Source organism: Pleurodeles waltl, chromosome 10 (assembly GCF_031143425.1).
Source record: "Pleurodeles waltl isolate 20211129_DDA chromosome 10, aPleWal1.hap1.20221129, whole genome shotgun sequence".
NCBI classification, from domain to species: domain Eukaryota; kingdom Metazoa; phylum Chordata; class Amphibia; order Caudata; family Salamandridae; genus Pleurodeles; species Pleurodeles waltl.
In genome coordinates this window covers 1,048,179,908-1,048,199,249 of record NC_090449.1, presented here as the reverse complement: position 1 = coordinate 1,048,199,249, position 19,342 = coordinate 1,048,179,908, and the positions used below count along the sequence as shown (strand labels likewise).

The following is a 19,342-nucleotide window of genomic DNA, read 5'->3' as shown; positions in this document are numbered from 1 at the left end:
AAAACTGATTTAGGATTTGCTTTTTTTTTTTTTACATCAGGCATAAATGAGCTAACTTTGCAAATGAAAGACATTCTTCACCTTTTGTTGTTATGCCATAGAAGTCCTATTATACATCACGCATAGCACGAGGAATGTGCATACAAGCCTCGGATCAATTGACGTCTGCAGAGCCCCCCTTTTTAACCTAAAGTGCTTTCAACTAAGTGCTATACGTAATTTAGGGAAGGTTGAGTTGCTAAAGATTTTATTTCGATGTTTTTAAACTTTCTGTGTTTGGCACTGTGAAGATGAGCAAGTGCCGGCCAAATCTGAAGCACTGGAACGGCCGAATTTAGTTGCACTATACATTACAAATGTCATCTTCATCAGAAGCTATGCATGCCTAAATTTAAGAAACAGAAAGTGCCTTAATTTGAATGTGTGCGCATTTATATATATGTGTATGGGTATATAATAGATATATTGTAATTCCCCCATTGCCTTCGACTGAAGGGCAGTCCATGACAGCTGAGACATCCAAACTAAGCCAATTGGGGCTTCAATATTCAGGTCGGTAGTCTGGATTGGATCTATTGGCAGCTGAAATGCAAGAATATTTTATGAACTGCGCACTCAAAATCTGGCCTTTGCCGCTTGCGCTGTCTTCGCAATGACAGTGAGGTCACTTGTGTAAAACGGGCGCACTCTTGTGGTAACGCACTGGGGAGCTGTTTGCACGGTCTTTTTATTTTATTATGGCAACTGCAGCATACAACCACGGCTACCGGGTTTGGTGTGATGTCTGCCAAGGTGGCTTATTGCCTTGCTCGCATTGCGGAAACTTGGAAAGTACATTTGAATATTCAATGTCAAGGTCTGGGATCCTCACACAGGAGGTGCAGGCCCGTTCAGTTTTGAATGTGAGTAGTCGTCATTACTTTGGTCACAATGTTGGCAGTATCTGCGCATGATAGTGAATAGCCAGCAATGCCACCAAACTTGGCTTATCGTTTACATCATCTCAAGATTCCTGAAACTTGTCTTAGGGAGTTCCTCGCTGAGACTCAGCAGGCAGCATGGGGTTTAGAGCTATTCTGGGTTCCACTTGGTGCAGGGCAGACCGGCCAACGGAATGGGTTAACTTAGGACTCACCAAAATATTGCCTTTTTAGAACTGTTTCCCATTATTGTTGCGGTTTCTGTCGGGGATGATATATTAATGGACATATCTGTGGTATTTGGGTCAGGAAAAATGGCTGTCGTAGAGTCTCTCAATAGACAAAAAGCGAGCTGTAGATGGGTACTTAGACTACTCGAGCATTTGGTGTTACGGTGTTTCAAACTCAACATCACATTTCGGGCAAATATGTTCCAGGGATGAATAACATTGCGGCTGTTGCCTTATCTCGATCATTGATGCAGGATTTTTCAGAGGTTCCACCCACAGGTGTCGGAGAGGATGGTAGAGTTTCCGACATCATTCTGGGAGATTGGTGTCCCACATTATCAGCTGTAGCAGTGACATCATTGGCTACTCGCACAAGGGTGGCATACGAAGGGGCATTCTTGCATTATAGACTGTTCCTGTAATCCTTGAACACATTAGATTGGTTTTCTGCTGAAGCAATCTTTGCCTTTTTTGCAACAGTTAAAGAGAAATGGTAAACCAGTGTCTTGCGCCAAAGCGAGCCGGTCAGCCATCTGTTTTTCGCCAAGCTCGGGGAGCAAGACTCTCATCTAAATTCCTTTGGCATTAAGCAGGCGCTAGTGGGCTGGTCTAGAACGGTCGGTCCCAGGTCAGATGACAGGTGGCCCATAACCACACATTTATTAGTAAAATTGCTGGGTGCAGTCACCATAAGTACATCAGCACCTTTTGAGGCTACCTTATTTACAGCAGCCTTTTTTCTCTGTCCTGTTACGGGGCTTTCCAAATTGGGGAACTGATAGGTGCTTCCAAGAACAACCACGCACGGGGTCTCCAGTGGGCCGATGTGATAATCAATATAAACTATACAGCTGCGTAAGTCCAAAACAGAATAGTTAGGTATGGGTGCGTGGATCCGGCTTCAGGCAGCACATGGGTCAATCATCTGTCCTGTGGCCTTTCTAGCTGCTTACTTGGCTGTACGCCCTCTAGAGAAGTCCACAACGCTATTCGTACATGCAAATGGGGACTGCCTATCACGCTACAATTTGCCAAGGTGTTGAAGATTACACGACTGGCAGCGGGGGATGAACCTCGGGGTTACTACCCCCACTCAATTGGATTGGTGCGGCCTCCTTGGCCTCAAGGGTAGGCTGACCCATCTCAGAGTTCAAATCCATTGGAGGAGGGGCATCCAACTGTTACAAACGGTACATTAGCCCAGAGTGGGTCTAATCAGTGGGTATCTGTTATGTCTTCAAATACATTATCATTTCTCACACATTTTTCCTTTATTACAGTAGATGGCTCCTCGTGTGGTTTGGGTCTTGGGGCATTCATTCGTTCGTCGGGCGGCATACCGGTTGCAGCAGCTCCGTAAACCGAATCCGGTGGCAAGCTTAGACGTGGCCTTCAAGTGCCGCGGGGTTGGCGGCGAAGGACCGGAAATGTTTCGCAGGGACTTGGTTCACTGGTCTGACACCGGTACTGACCAATTTATGGCCCATATGTGGTTCTTCGCTAGGAGTTTGTATTCTGGTGGGGAGGGCGAAGGACCTTTGGGGCCCTGGTCGCCCTCGTGGCGGGAGAAGAGGTACTAAAGTAACCTGAAGCAACAGAGGGGTCCCCATGGGTGGGGCCCCGGTATAACAACAGAGATAGGATCCTGAAGTCCTGGACCAACCTGCGGATGTACACACCAGATTGGGGGTAGGGAGCCCAGATCACTAGGGTGGTCACGGGGCTCATGCCCTGAGCCGCCCCGGTACACCCCTTGGCTGATTGGTGTTTGAAGAGGGGGCGGAACCCTGAGCATGTGGGCAAGGAACGGAGGAAGCAGGGGTACCGCCCCCCCTAGGGATACAGGTGACGATCAGTCCCTGTGCGGTCCAAAGGAGGTTCAGGACAGGAAGGGATCCTGTCAAAAATGATTTATGGTTACAAATGTAAAAAGTACATATATCAGTAGATATTACATTTGGGTTTGCAGTGTTTTGCATAAGATGATTGGCATAAAATGATTAATGTATTTGATTTTAATGAAAGTATATAAAATAAATACTTCTTCCAACAAAATTATTGTCTTGTCGGTTGGTGTATGACCGGAGTGGGGTGAGGGCCTGCTGGCGGCTTCCGAGTCCTATGGAAACTGGATTATCCAGTATTGCCTTTTCTCAGGAGTGGATGTTAATGAGCTTGATTTGTGTTGGAGAGTCGACCTTCTAAGCCCTGAAGAAGCAGAGATTCCACGAAACACATGTTGGCTACTTCAGTGCTAGGATTGTGCAGCCACAATATTGAGAAATCATTCTATTGGAAGTTCCATTAGACTATATTCATATAGCAATCCAGAATTGTTATTAATTAATGTATATGTATTCTCCAGATAAGCTAGGCTGTTACTAGGATGCATGTATATGTTTATGTAATGGAGGTTTTGAATTTCTAGATTGTTGTCACATACTTTACATAAAAAGAGTGTAGGCCCCAATCTTCCTGTGATTGAGTTTGCTTTCTCTCTTTGATTTCTTCCCACGATCCCCAAAGTAATTGTTGTAATTTGTGTCAGTAGTGTAAAGTGCCTCGGTGGGTGAGTGCAGGGCCAATCTCTCGTTTTACTTATCCCTCTTTGTTACAAATAAGATATTTGTCTAGGATCACACAATTTGACACCAGTTTACGGGTCAAGTACATTACAGTTAGGTCAAGTAGATTATGCAAGTTAGTAGACCTGCAGGACTAGTAACATTTTAATGATTTTTCGTGGCCTGATCTAGCATGCTTCAGCGTGTGTCTTTCAAATCAAAACATGTCAAGAGTGGGGATAAAACATTCTAGCTTGGAACCATTGCACCAATCAATCAAAATAAATCAGGACATTAATGGGCACCAAGTAAACACGCCATATTCTAGGCATGCATACTCATAGCATGTACTGTTTTTTAAAAATATTTTCTGGTATTCCACAAGTCAGGACACCGCATGCACATATTTCTCCCTTTGCTCTTGACTCCCTCAAAACCTGAGGATGTGTGAATCAAGTTTGCCAGGGAGCAAAAGCCCTGCATGACTTCTGTAGCAACTTTGCAGGGGAACAAACCCAGCAGCTTCACTTCCGAAGGGACTAGCGACCTACAACCCGGGCCTGGGGTGTCACAGCGGGGAGGTCAGCGGACCCGGCGTCTCAGCTCCATGTACCTAATACAAGTTTAGCACTGACACATTACTTAGGACAAGGAGGCAGTTCACGCTTATCACGCTCGCATCCGATCCTACCTTGTGAGGAATGGGACAGGGTGGGCTCTGTGCCAGTAAAAGACATCCCGCCTCGTGCAGGGATGCAGCTTGCAATCGCTCAACACAGATGGAGAGACAGAGGGAAAAGATTGACTCAAGCGCACCTTCCTTTAATAATACGCTTCAAATACTGATAAGACATAGACTCCAGCACCTTTTTGTGAAATGAAGCCTGCAGCTGCCGAAATTGAGGCCAGTTACATTAGAGGTCTACATTGGATACCACCAAAACCAAAAATTCCCATGGCACTGAAGGGCTTTAGGCCCTGCGTCATGCGTCACATTGCAGAAAGTCGATTTAGTACCTGAATTCCGGCTCCTTGTTCAGAGCGAGGCGGGACAGGGAGCTTGAGACAGGCAGCCCAGACTTCAATACATTGATTTATTTAGAGATATGTTTCAGAAGTCTAATGTAGAAACCGCCCCTGATTAGACCGACATGGGCCATCATTACGACCCTTGTGCTGTATAGACCGCCAGGGCCGAAGTGGCAGTCGGACCACCGCCTATGTGGCGGTCCGGCAGCCACATTATGACCGTGGTGTTTCCGCCATGACCGCCCCTTTTCGGCCGCCTGGCTGCCTGACGGCCTGGCAGTGCTGGCGGTGCTGGCGGTCCCAATCTGCCAGGGCAGCGCTGCAGACAGCTCTGCCTTGGGGATTATGACCCCCCTCTTCACTGCGTTTACATGGCTGTTGCCCTGCCATGTAAAGGCTGACGAGGACGGGGTGCAGGTGGCCCCATGGGGGCCGCTGCACTGCCCATAAGAACAAAGGCCCTAATATGCCTCATCTGCACTTAGCATGGGCAGTGCAGTGTCCCCCATAGCCAGCCCCGTTGTGCTTTTCACTGTCTGCTTTGCATTGCAGACAGTGAAACGCGCGACGGGTGCTGGTGCACCTGGCACACCGCAACATTGCCACCGGCTCAATTATGAGCCGGCTTCAGTGTGGTGGGCTGTTTCCTGCTGAGCCAGTGGGCGGGAAACTCTTAATAGGGGGCGTGGGAAGGAGACCGCACTGGCAGTCTCCTGGCTGCGGGACTTCGGCGGACGGCCTTTTCCGTCTGCGAAGTTGCAATGGGGGCATAGTGTACACAGGCCTGTGTAAATGACTACTTTCCTTTCTTCATCACCTGCCCTTTAGGCATGTGTGGAAAAGCTTTGTGAATTAGTGCTGTGGCTTGTTCGGGGCCCGGTGGGTGTACATCCCTTGATCAGGGGCACATGGGTACTCGGCACAGCAACCTGAGTTAGGGCCTGGCACTGACCTGACGGATGCACACGTTAGTGCCTGAATCTTTGTGTCCAGAACCATGAGAAACAGCTGGCCTCTGTTCGTGGTCAGTGGAGTCCCTGCAGACATTCCTTGCCCCGTGTTTGTTGTAACACATTGACTCGCTTTCCGACGTGATTTGTCATTTTATCACCTTATAAAACAGAAGAGCATAAACTGAATGTGATTTTAATGATCTGCCTGTAACACATATTTACGCCCTAAAAGGGCTTTTCCCAGGCTCTGACTTATATTAGCAGAAAGAGGCAATAAGCGTAAACAAAACTGCATTGAGTGTGTTTGTTGAGCTCTCTTTCATAACACACGGACTCCTAGCGCTGAAAAGCTGATGCATGTTTGAATACTGGTGGAGGTAGACTTCTTGGCACTCCGAAGCCATTTCATAAGAATAAGCAGGGGCGGCTCCTCCACTAGGGCAGAGGAGCATCACTCTCCCCCACCAGCAGCAGGAGCTGCAAAACTTGTATAGAAACAACTGCAAAACTTTATAGAAACAACATAATAGACTCAGCTTATTATGCTGTTTCTATAAAAGTGGGCCGTGCCACGGGCATGACGTGGATGGAGGGGGAGTGCACAAGTATGTTTTGCCGGCTGGCTCGGTCTGGCCATACACACATGCGCGCTGTAGGCTCTCTCCAGCCCGGAAATATAGTTGCTGGGCTGTAGAGAGCCTGCACAGGCTCCCAGTCTGCCTGGGAGCACCCTGGCTGGGCACTCCCAGCCAATCCTGATGCTGCTTTGAGTAGGGTCAGGATTGGTTGCAGGGCAGGCTGGGAGCGTGTGCCTGCCTGCAGCCTGTGACGGAGGAGCAGAGCGAATGGAACAGCTGTGGAAAAAAGGTAAGTTTAATTTGTATTATTTTGGGGTTTTTTGGGCCCCCACCCTGCCACCCACTCAGCTGCCACGCGCTGTCCTGCCCCTTTTCCCTCCCGCGAGCCGCGACTGAGAACAAGGGTCCCTTAAATGCCTCATTTAAGGTTCAGAGCAGCATCCCTGAAGACGTGTTGCGCCTTAAAGCTGATCCATGTTTGAATGCTGTTAGAGGTAGACCTCTTGGCGCTCTGAAGCCATTTCACAAGAACAAGGGCCCTATGTATGCCTCATCTAAGGTTCAGAACAGCATCATGGGAGACGTGTGGCATCTCAAAGCTGATACATGTTTGAATTCTGTTAGAAGTAGACCTATTGGCGCTCTGAAGCCATTTCATAAGAACAAGGGCCCTATATATGCCTCATCTGAGGTTCAGAATAGATATGTAGCGTTAACCCACTCACACAAAGCGTTGGAAATGCAGCTTCTATTTGCACATGCCCGTGGTTTCCACATCTCTATCCCAGATAGTCCACAGCAGTGCATGTTATGAAGACATTTGGCCTCTTGCAAACAGTCACATCATTGCCAGCAAGATCCACACCACACAAATCTACGCTGAACTGGAAGGTGGTTCTTCTCGGGGTTTTATCCTCCCAACCTTGCTAAAATAAATACCATGAGTTGGGTGCTAGTAACACTCGTTATAAAACAGCTTTGAGGGGTTTGTGGCGAATTTCTATATAAGCAGCTCGTTATTTGCTATTATTATTAATATCATGATTGGTGGTGATGAATGGTGGCGCGGGACCCATGGCCAATAGCCTTCAAGCAACAGCAGAGCCTTTTCTTCTCAGCATCACAGTATCCCAAGCACACAGCCCCACAGAGGTCCTGCATTCACCCAGAGTTGGTGCACTGGGTCTGCCCTGGGAGGTTTAGAACTCACTCCTCTGGGTCTGTGTTGATGACATCTGAGCCTCAGATCCTTGTCTTACTCTCCCCATCACCTGCCCCACCGCACCTGACTGCTCTTTGGGTGTTGCCATGAAGATGGGTAGAATTGTTGGTGAGGCACTAAGTGGTAGAGTCCATTAGATGTTAATGTGGTAAATTCTTAATATTTGAATCACAGATAAAGCACTTCAGCCCGAATAACATGAACATGTCACCTAAACTAGTCTTGGTAAACTTTCAAACCGAGGTCTCCAGTGTTGACCTGGGAGGGCCTGATCCAGGCCACATTTTCAGGATCGCCACTGACAGAGTACATAAGTTCCAAGTAAGTTAATTCTGTGTAGTTTTATTTCGCATGGACATTCGGAAAAAGTGTCATGACTTTGCCTTCTGGCACGTACCTTCGTCACAATCTCCTTAAGGACTTCAGGTATGAACCCAGGCTCTGTTCTATGGTCCCCAAACTATCAGCTTAGTGCAGCTGTCCTCGATCTAACCATGTGCGCCTATTCTTTTAATTCTGCAAGGATTGCCTGCCAAGCACCAGAGCTATGAAATCATCATTGGAGGTCGGGGCAGTACCCCGGTGGCTTTGAAATAAGATCTATGAACAGGTCGAGTACTTACTGAAGCACATTTCATTGAGGGAGCTCACTAGTACTCATATGGATGTAGGCCCTCCTGGACCATATACTGCAGAGGTGAAAGGAACCGTCTCATAATGAAGAGAGGTTCCGCGTAAGCTCCTAAACTTCACTAGGTGATGGTCAGTTTGTCGAAACTGCAGAGGTAGAGATCTCCAGACATCAGGAGCCCGCACCGAGAGGGAGCCAGTTTGTTGTGAAAAGTGTAGAGCCTTTTATAAAACTTTGACAGGATTATGCAAGCTTAGTTTACTCTTCAGCATCCTTGGGTGCAGGGGGGACCTCACAGATGGTCGTGTGCAAGTATGGTAGAAACAGTGCTTGTTTATGGATAGGGGCCTTCCACCCCAACACAGCGCAATTCTAATCTGAGGCAGAAAGGTTCAGCCAAGTGTTTGTGGTAATATTACTTTTTAGGGTCCTGCTGGAGTTTCTCTGTGGGCTTTTAACCACACCCACCGCACGCCCATCAGTTCTGTTGGTTTGTAGGCTTGCCTTTTAACAATTGCTTGATTTTATTTGTGAAAGGCATCCATACATCATGCCTTTTCCAGTGCTTAGCCGTCCTCGAGCGTACCGGCCAACAACTGAAAACATACGAGGCTCCATGTTTTCACCATGGTTTCTGGACTACTTTCTCTTTTTATTTCCTATGCAGCCCGACCTTGCTGCACGTTTGCCGATACGTTTGACTGCAAGCAAACTTCTTTTTCATTTTGTGTACTCCTTCACACTCATGGTGGGGCGCTTTAAATTTGCTTGCTTATGTAAAACTGTATTACTTTTCATTTATATTTAATGTGGCAATAAAAGTCTGGTTAGGACTTTACAACGCTAATAGCTCTAAGTCGAGCAAATGCGAGACCCATTGCATTGCAAATGCTTGTTGGAACGTCTTGCTAATATGCTAGGACCCTCAGCTCTCTTGCCTTTGGAGCGTACTTTTGTTTAATTGATAAATTGGGCTGGGATCTGTTTTTTTTTCCTTCTACAGGTCCATTTTCTTTGTAGACTGATGTTTTCAGACGCTTTCTTGAAGACTGCCGTCTCCTGTAGGTTTGGCCGCTCACCTGCACAGTGAAGGTGATTTGTATGAAATACTTATATGCAGCTCTGAGAATTCCTTCCTAAGATTTGAGATCACTTTAGATAAAAAATACTTTAACCTTTCTTGGCAGATCTTCATCACTGTTCATCAGCATAAGCCATTGACTCAGAGAAAGACTCATCCTTGAAGGTGTCCCTTCCCGGTTAGGTCTTCTCTTTCTGACCTCCTGTGTGTACCTCAGGCTCCAGGACCCAGACCTCAGCATCCTTGAAGTACATGTGGCATCGGAGACCAGCAGAGAATTTACTACTGCAAAACTTTCTTCATGATTTAGTCCCATTTGATTCAACATCGTATTGCCAGCCTGTCAAGGAGCAATAATATTGGTTACAGCAAAACGAAAAATGCATACAAGAGGTGCCCACTAAAATGTTTCTGAACAGTGATTCAAGTACCATGGAAACCGAGTTTAAGTACTTCAAAGCGCCTGGATACCCTCCAGGGTTATTAGTTGCGCTTTACAAATCCTGCTTGATTGCTTGACAAAAAGTGTACAACTTTTTTAAGAAGTGAAACTGAATGGACTATAGCAAAAACTAAAAGATATTTTAGGATGCACAATTATGTTTGAGAACTGGCATAAACGAGGATCCCCCTCCCCTATTGAGATCCTTTGTGATCAAGTGAAGGGTTTTAACAAATAAAATAATGACAGGCCCTAATGGGTATACTTACTTCCCCGGGAGCGAATCATTCACACGACGTACACCCTTGTTGACAAGTACACCTGTTAAGACGACTCTGTATGAAAAAACAGAATGAAATATGGTCTAGATAATATTATTTGCAAAGTGCGGGCCACTCCTTGGTTCTCCTGGCTACGTAAGAAAGAGATTGCAGGCCGTTCAAAATACTGCTGCACGTCTATTTATGAACACTCCCAGACACCTCTCTGCCAAACCAGTACTGGCCTTGCTCCACTGGCTTCCCATAGAACAATGTATTAATTTCAAGGCTATTTGTATGGCACATAAAGCCCTCCGTAACAAGGGGCTGTTGTTTCTCAGGAAATGTATAACACCTTACACCCCTCAGAGGGCACTCAGATCTTCCTCCGCCTGCTGGTGAACACCCCTCGGTTTAAGAAAGCAATATGTGGAGGCAGTTCATTTGAGGCTAAAGCTGCCAACCTCTGGCACTCACTCCTTTTGGAACTACGTCAAGAGAAGCTAGAATCTTCTTTTCGTAGGAAACTGAAGACGTTTCTATTCACAGCATAGGCATCTCCTAGTTTGGCGGTCTACTAAAAATTCATTAATCTAATCTAAGTGAAGATGCAAAAAGTGTTCTTATTTATCCGACACAGGGCACAGCTAATTTACAATGCCAGTACTGTGTGCAAAACCGAATGAAGCTTATGTAGAAGATGAGATGTAGCAAAGATGGTGCTCTTAGAGCAGTGATGTGTATTTGAAGGGAATGAAAATGGACAGCAGATTACAAGAAGCTGCTTGTTTCAGGGACAGGACAAACCTTAAAACAAAACAAGCATTTGCAATGCAGTGGGTCTCGCATTTGCTGGGGTTAGAGCTATCAGCGTTGTAAATTCATAACTGGACTTTTCTTGCCACTTAAATTGAAAAGTAAAACAGTTGGCGTAAGCGAGCTGATTCAAAGCGCCATGGCCGCCATGAGCATGAGCGCGAAGGAGAGACACAAAAGGAAAAAGAAGTTCACTCACAGTCAAACGGATCGGCAATCTACAATTATCTATGTAACAGGGGCAGTCTGCAAGGCAGTAACAAAACCGCTCAAAGGAAGGACAAACATAAAGCATTTACCAGTGATAACAAAGGATTTTTGAAAGGCAAGCCCACGAACGAGTGAAAGTGATGGACGTGGTTAAAAACGCACAATTCTTGCAACTGGTCAAAACGCTTTGGCGCTTGTAGTGAAATATGTGTTTTGATCACTGACTTTGTGTTGCACCACTTTGCATTTTAGAGATTTTTGTCAGCTCGGTCATTAGTGAAAAGCAAAACCGCGCTCGACCTAAAAACTTCTGCTGGTTCAAAGCTTTTATGTGTGCAGAAGGAAAGCGTGTGTTCTTTTCTGTACCTATTTTAGCCTTGGTGAGTGAATCATAGTGAATCCCTCGCAGATTGTATGTCAGGTTAATCCCCAAAGTGAATCTACAATGTGCTGGGGGCAGGAGTAGACTGCACAGCTCAGATGTATGGACTGTCTCCATAAAGACTCCTAAGTGAATTGAAATGTCTAACCCAAGCGAGATGTTTGCACATTAGGTGCGGTTCTCTGCGATGTTTTACCAGATTCAGCTATGTCGCAAATAGTTTTGTCTTTGCGCCATTGGAACTCTTGCGATACGAGGATGGTCCATGACCCCTGTAATACTGAAAGAATCCAGCGAGGGGTAGGCCTTTCTGTTGCCTCCAGGATCTAAGGTGAAGGGACCGGCGGAGAGTGAAGGAACTTGCGTGACTGGTGAATAAATCCCTGAAATTGTCCTGTTCATTGTACTTTAGCTCCTTTCTTATTCGCTAATCCTATTTAATGTATGTAAATATTACTCCACATACTAATAGACCTCAGCTGAGTTGTCCAGCCCGTGCTTAAATATCAGATTTAGACTTTTTTTTAAATTAAGCGGTGAGTGGTATAGAGGACTCTTGCTCTGTGAGGCTCTGCCCTGCACAGTGGAAGCTCACCTCTGAAGTTGAGCTTAAAAAACTGCACCTACATCAACTGGTTCATGACTTGCTGTTGACTTCAAGCAGTTTGTGGTGTCCTGTGAAGGTAACACATTGTCCCTCTACAGCAGTGTTTCCCAAACTGTTTGTGGGGAGCTGATTTTGGGTGGGTCCTGAAAGTCCAATAAATAAAAATGCCTCTCAATCCTGTATTTATCTTGACACATTTGCTGACTTCAAGAACAGAGAGGTCAAATGTCAGGCTCTGCTGACAAATTGCTGCTTGTGTTATTTTAACATGTGGATCGGTGACTACAAATCCCTCTTACTTGGCGTCAGAGAAAGAAAAGTTAATAATGTGACAATCTTGCTGAGGTACAGAGCCTGTGAAAGGGAAGGCTGTTTGTTGTCTTTTTATGGAACACACAGCAAAATGTAAATACCTGTAAATGAACGGTATACATTCAGTAATTAGGGAAACAAAAATTAAGCACATTTTTTTGTATTTCTGAAGTGTGATGGAAACAAAGATTTTAATAGACTAGGCAAATTAATTAATGCACAATGATATTTGCTGAAATCTGATCTCCACAAATTATCCTTTGTGTGCGATCTAGTTCTATCGGTAAAATTGTATGTTTGTGCAAATTTAGTGGCCATTTTAATAGAAAATGTGCTGTATGTAAATGACAGTGCGCTATCACGCAATGCTTTAGTTACATTAAAAAAGCACCCGCCTCCCACAAAACAATTCGAAAATACTAACCTAAATTTTACCCTCCAATTTCAAATTCCTTCACTTTTACAAAAAGTTTATTTTTTTCAGTTTTACATGTTGCTTCTTTATTTATATACACCTTAATAATCTGTTAATAATATTGTATTTTCTAAGCATTGGTGTGCCTCCTGATTAGGCATCACGGACCCCAAGGGGTCCCTCGACCACAGGTTAAAAGACACTGCTGTAGGTGATATTTTTCAGCTTTCTTTCAATGGCAAATATTTTCAGTTAGCTGATGGGGTGAACCTCTAATAATATCTTACCCGATTTTTTAAAAGTGCGCTCCTGGCACAGCAGACCACTACACCTGGAAATAACATGTACATGACTTCTGGTTCCTGCTAGTCACACTGTGGCATTGTCTCCAAGTTAACTATTCATTCATCTTGCTAGGAGGCCTTGCTAAATATACTTCGCTAACTATAGATACATTTTGCAGATGCTATGAATAACTTGATTTAAATGAACCCAAGCGAAATATGAGGTTGAACTAAATAAAGGCCCTCTTTTTAAATGCACGTTCGATGCACTCAAATCCCGGCTTCTCCCTCTTGACCAAATGGTGTGATCCTTGGCACATCGCCTTACCTCAATATGGTACCATTCCCTAGGCCATCCATTTTTAGAGCACAGTGAAATGATTCAGTTCAGGATCTGCACTCTGGGAAAACCTCACATATATACAAAATAAGTTTGATTCGCGTTTAATAGCAATACAGATTAAAGGAATAGAGAACCTGACAAACATATGTCATAGATAACCCGTCAGGGCATATGGGGGTGTTCTTGAATGTTTCATGTTAAAGCAAAATGCTAATTTAATAAATAACGCACAGTTTAGTGATGTAACCGGATGCATTTAACAGAGACAATGTGAATGTTGAAATATTTTGTTTTTGTTATTTTAAAGCCTTTATCATATGTGTGCCGTAAAATTCAAGTAGATTTCTGGAGCATGCACATTATGTCTACGACATGTCTTATGCAGCTACATTTCGAAGAAGTTCTTTTTTTGTTTTTTAAGCCTGTGTCTGTGCGCTGCTGTTTGCTAAAGACGGGTGGGCAGGCATCTGCGGGTTGTAGGAAGCTGCGGAGACAGCGCTGGTAATGGGCAGGCAGGGCTGGGGAGGGGTCAGTTGTACTGTTTTCACTGCCGCGCCCAGGGCCCTACTCCTGGCTCTGTCGAGCCCCCTCCCGCCCCCGAGTTCTGTAACATGAAGACCCCGCTGGCTCAGGCGCGCGCTGCTATAACCACGCTCCGGCTGAAATCAAGCCCCCGGCGGCCGGGGTCACGGTTAGGTGCGGTGGTCAGGCTGGGATGCGTTTCAAAGCGCTGCTGGGCTCTGTTTTAAGCTCGCACTTCCAGGCCTTTTATAGGCTTTTAAGGGCTCATTCCATCTCCTTGGCCGGTCCTTCAGAGAGGCCACTGGGCAGATGTTCAAGCCACAAGGGCCATGCTGCATGAGCTCATAAGACTGCACTCTGTGAACTGAACAGCCTCCAGGCGCTATGCTAGCAGCTCGCTCTTCTATAAAGCTTCACAGCCCCGTTTCATGCACTTCTGTTTGCACATTTATAGTGTTTCCGTTTTTAGCCAGTGCTTGTGTGCACTCAGATGCATTTCACTTGCTGGACATGGGCACCTTGTATATATTTATATGCAGTGTCATATAGCGCTACTAGCTCAAGAAGGCGCCGAGGCGCTTTACATTAGTCCGAGTTCTTCACAAAATGAATGTGTGCCAAGGCAGCCTGCATCGCCGTCGTACGTGCAGGAGCAGTGGATGCAACTTGTTTTGTATACATCTGTGGTTGCTGCTGTTTCCTCGCGCCGCAGTACTCACCTCACGGTGTTCTCTTGTGAAGGATGAAAGGCTGAGTGGTCCTTGCAGCTAGCTCACATCTCTGCAGCGGGTGCATTGACCCACTGAGTAATCGGACTGGTTGTTACAAGGTTTTTTAATCCCCGTGCCTGCCAATCCCGTTTTGCCCACAGTTTGCTTGCGTCATTTGTGTAATTGTGTAGTGGGTGTCTGTGACCAGACACAACACTTTGTTCGTGTTCATGCGGGATTGTAGCGCGATGTTTTGAACTGGGCAAACTATTCTAAAATGTGTCATTTATGGACTGTTCTTTTTTTTTTTAGAATTCAGAAAGAACTCGCTGAAATTACCCTGGACCCCCCACCAAACTGCAGGTAAGTCAACAGTCCGGTTGCTCTGTACCCCTTTTTTTTTAATGTTTATCCAAGTTCTCTCTACTTAGTGTTCTGAAAGAAAACAAATTGGTGATTGGCGGTGTAATAATGATATTAGTAATTGCTATACCCATCCGTGATACCTTCTGTATTCTTTTAGCTCTGTCCTTTCCGGTTGTACTGTTTTAATAACTGTTATTGCAATGGATATTATTATATTTAATAATTATGTTACCTGTCGTCTTGCTTGTGACATGTGGGCATGAATATTTCTGCTGCCTAAGGTTGACATGACGCTATTTAGAGGTTTCATTCGCTCCAAGTGCCAAGAACCTCCCCAGTGGGTACCTTTTAAAGTCTTTATGGGAAGGATGAAATGCTGAGTCACCCGTGAGACCACAGTCTTTCTGGCCTTGCTGTGGAGTGAACAATAACCCCGTGTCTCTTGCTCGGTTTAAAAAAAAGTGTTGAATTCCCTTCCCCCGTTGTCCTTTATTGGCGAGGTTTATTTTTGGTGCTTTTGGCCTGTGTGCCAACCATGAGAATTGTTTTGCTTGCAAGTCTCCTGTAATTTTTATATATTTTATCAGACGGCTTTTATCAAGGCCTGATCCCCTTCTTTAAATCTTTTAATGTCCCCCTGATTTAACAATACAAAGTATATATAACAGGTAATTGGATCCTCCTGTGATATTTCTCTTGTGGGAGTTGTTGTCTTTGTGTTTTTATGTTGACCGGTTCTATTTATTTCTCTTTGTTTATTGTTGATCTTGGCATTGTGTTTCTTTCCTTGACATTGCTCTTTGTATCTTTTACGATACTCTTTTGTCTAAGAACTGACACCGTGAGCTTCCCTGATTCCTCGTTCCCTTCTTCTTTGAGCTTTGATATTAGTCAGTGACATTAGTTTGTCATCCCCTGTTGATGTTAGAGCCCTGTACCTAAGGGGCTGGTGAGCGCAGGGTGCACCAGCAGACAGTGAACATTGCGATGGTGCTGAGCAGCGGGGCCCTCACACTGCCAAGTTCATGGGCAGTGCAGGGGCCCCCATGGGACCCCCTGCCAACCGTCTCCGCCAGCCTTTTCGTGGTGGTGCTACTGCCATGAAATGGCTGGTGGTGAGCTAGGTTGTAATCCCCAGGGAGCGCCGAGTGTAGTGCTGCGTTGGCGGATTAGGAACGCCACGTACCGCCAGACCGCTAGGATCCCTGATCCTGGAGGAGCTGGCGGTCCCACTGCGGCCCAACCGCCATGGTTGTAAAATGGCGCTCAGACTGCCAGATTGGCGGTGGCCTGACCGCCATCCACGAGTCTGGCAGTCTAGCGACCGCCCGACTCATAATGAGGGTCTAAATGTGTTCTAGTACACACCGCCCCACTGGATGTTTTTTAACCCATGCTTTTCAAGTTCTCTATTATTCAGGTGCAGAAGGTAAAGGCAATAAATAAATGGTTTCAGTACTATGTTCTTTTTTTAATATCTGTTTTTATTAGATTTTGTAAATATACATGTAAACAAAAAATGCAAACGACATACATGCATTAATGAAAATGCATGGGCCGTGCTCAGCTGTGGTCGTTGCTGATTGCTTGTTACCTCCGTTCCACCTGTGGCCCCTGCGAGTCAGTGCCCTGCGCTAATGCAACTACTATATATAAACGTGGCCAGAGTGCTTACAAGCATCCTTTCCTCCAGTCCCCAGCAGAGCCTTGCACGCGTACACCAATGAATTTGCAGCGGTGTGGTACCTATGTTTCCAGGCCCTTAAGGCTCCATATGTCATTCCTCATCCATGGTCCCGGGTGTGAGGATAGTAGATGTTACCGGTGTCTGCCCCTACATTTTCACTGCCAGCGTTATCCAGATAACCTGTCTATTTTGTGCCCCCCTGTGCGCAGACCCGCCTCTGGTCCAGGGGAGCAGTGGCACAGGCGGCACCCTCGATGTCTCCGGAGCTGGGAGCCACTGCTGAGAAGAGGCTTCAGTGGTCCTGAACTTGTCAGTAGGTCCAGGAGGAGCTGTGCGCATGCGCAGACCTGCCTCTGGTCCAGACAGTGAGACAGGCTGCACCTGAGATGTCTCATGTGGAAAGCAGTCTCTGTGGATGCTGCACAGGCTGTACCAGGAGCAGTCTTGGTTCCTGAGGCTGGCAGGACTGTGTGTCTGGGCTCAGGGCCTGGGGCAGAAGGAAAGGCACAGTCGGACTTGAGGCTGGTTTGAAGTTGGAGACTTTTTGGTGGTTGTCGGTAAAGACCACTAGTGGGAATGAGAGCGAGAAGCTGAGCTGTCCTCCAGCGTAGTCACACTCGGGGGCAGTTTTTTGCAGCTTTTGTTTAGCGCAAACTCGACCCGCAGGCATTGGAGCGCTTTACATGAGCCTCGGTTACTTTACGCAAGGACACATTGGTTTTTGTTAGTCGGGGGAGATTAAGTGATGGGCCCAGAAACACAGGATGTTGAGCCGACGCCGAGACTCGGACCTGTTTCCCCAGCTCCAGAGAGGGTCTTAGGCCGAGTACATGGCAGGACCAGCCCTCGTCTTCTGGTTGAGTGTGATGCTTGCACCCCTGGGCCTCTCCGCTAGAGGTGGGCACGCCTAGCACCGCACAGGCCTGGCTCGGCTCTAGTGTACTGGGGGGTGGCAAGCCGAAATAGAGCTTGGCCCAACGCCCCAGGCACTGCCGACTCCCCCTTAATGCAGTTGTGTTTAAAAATGATCACTTCCAGTAAGCATCACTCGACGCAGTCACTGAGTCCAAAGCACTAAATACATTCTGAATTAATACTTTTTTGATCATTGAAGAATTTTAAAGAGTGCTTATCCTCTGATGGGCAAGCGAGAGGGGTGGGTGAGCTGGTATTTCCAGCGATTACTCGGAACGAAATGAGCTCTGGCAGCTGCGGTAAAGTTTGTTGAAGTGCCCCCAGGGGGTCGTCGGGCCGTGATCTGCCCTCCCACCCCCTTCCCTGAAGGCCCCTTCCAGACTCCTTTGTAAGGCCCGGAGGGCGCCGGGTCCTGGCTGCAGCGCACGCTGGGCTGCTGACGCTGCACCTGATACCGGGAAATGCTCAGGGGGCCTGGCTTCCAGGGACCCCCTCTCCCTGCCCCTCCACTGCCGGCCGTGTGCAACGGAAGCGCGTCAGAGCACTAGATCGGCTATTTTTATTCAAGGTTCTGCAAGTGACCATCATCCTACAGAGAGACGGAGTTCGCGTCCATCTCACGATTTGTACTCGGTCAGACTGCGGCTGCTCGGAGTGAGTCTGGGCAGAAAGGAATAGTTTATAGATAGATAATGTTTGCTGCAGATGACTCGGTCATCAGCCACTCTGTGTCCCAGTTCTGGACATTCCCAGCAGTGCAGTGAATTCTGGGAGCTGTAGTCCAGCTTCATCTTACTGAAACCATTTGGACCGAAGCCCAGGGTCCCACCAGTTACATAAAGAAAAACGCATCTGAGATAGTTATTTTGTTAAATTATTGATACGTTTTTATAAAACGTTTATAGTCATCTAGGTCACTGTAGAGTGCTTGAGCAGAAAGGCAAAGCAGCAGAAAGTGATGAACGAGCAAGAGTTATGGTCCATGGGTGCCCGCATCTGGTATGTTTCTGTTGCTTGGAGGACACCGAGTTATTTGGTGAAATGATGGTGAGAATGCGAAGCAGGCCCTGTGGCCAGATTGTATTCTCACCAGACATTAAACATAGATTCGTGTTACTTTCAGTGCTGGAAATGGAAAGCAATAGTCCAGAAACCCATAAATCAGGGCTCAGGGTGCAGTGGAAAGATGGGGCGGAGTCATGAAAAGCAGATGTATGTATGTATACAGTATTTCTATAATGTAAACTGAGGCCAAAGGCAACGAAGCAGAGCCTCACAGCCAACATGTACATTTATTTAAAAAAAAATCCCCTGTAAAGAAATTGCAACAAGGCCATATGTGACCTCAAAGGGGATCTAGATTGCTTAATTGGCCACAAAGGGACCGCATGTAAAATATCTTACGGGGTTAAGGCACCTGTTGCAGACATCTGCGTGCCCAGCATTTTTCAGGGGCTAATAATTAATAACTCTGGTGTTCAATGCACTTGCTTTGGACAGCTGTGTACTGTCCAATCACAGTTTTGACTCAGAAAGTAGCATAGAGGGTAAATGTGCCAACTGCAAAGCACACCGGGTAACGTGCATTTTATGTAGAGGGCTCAGTGGGTTACTGCCCTGCACAGAAATCATTTTGTGCCTTGCATTTCATTTTAATGTTTCTACTATAGGACAGTGAGCTATAAAACAGCATCGAGGAGCTGCACGCAAACTGCAAGACATGGGTTTAGAACATTGTTGTTTTTTTATCCTCCATCATTCATCATTCTAAGGTTGCTGAAAGGGGTTCCTCCGGGTAGCAGTAAAGACCTATTAGTACAGACAACCCCAATCAGTGTAGCATTTTAAATCTCAACCTTGTGT

At 46.3% G+C, this 19,342-nt stretch overlaps 1 protein-coding gene across 1 annotated transcript in view; it reads left to right on the top strand.

Moving 5' to 3' along the window:
- The window catches only part of LOC138262205 (ubiquitin-conjugating enzyme E2 E2), a 587,710-nt gene that overhangs the window by 165,234 nt on the left and 403,134 nt on the right, over window positions 1-19,342 (top strand). Inside the window, exon 3 of the mRNA XM_069212049.1 lies at window positions 14,824-14,874. Within this exon, the coding sequence (XP_069068150.1) occupies window positions 14,824-14,874 (51 nt within the window). The remainder of the gene's footprint in view (window positions 1-14,823; window positions 14,875-19,342) is intronic.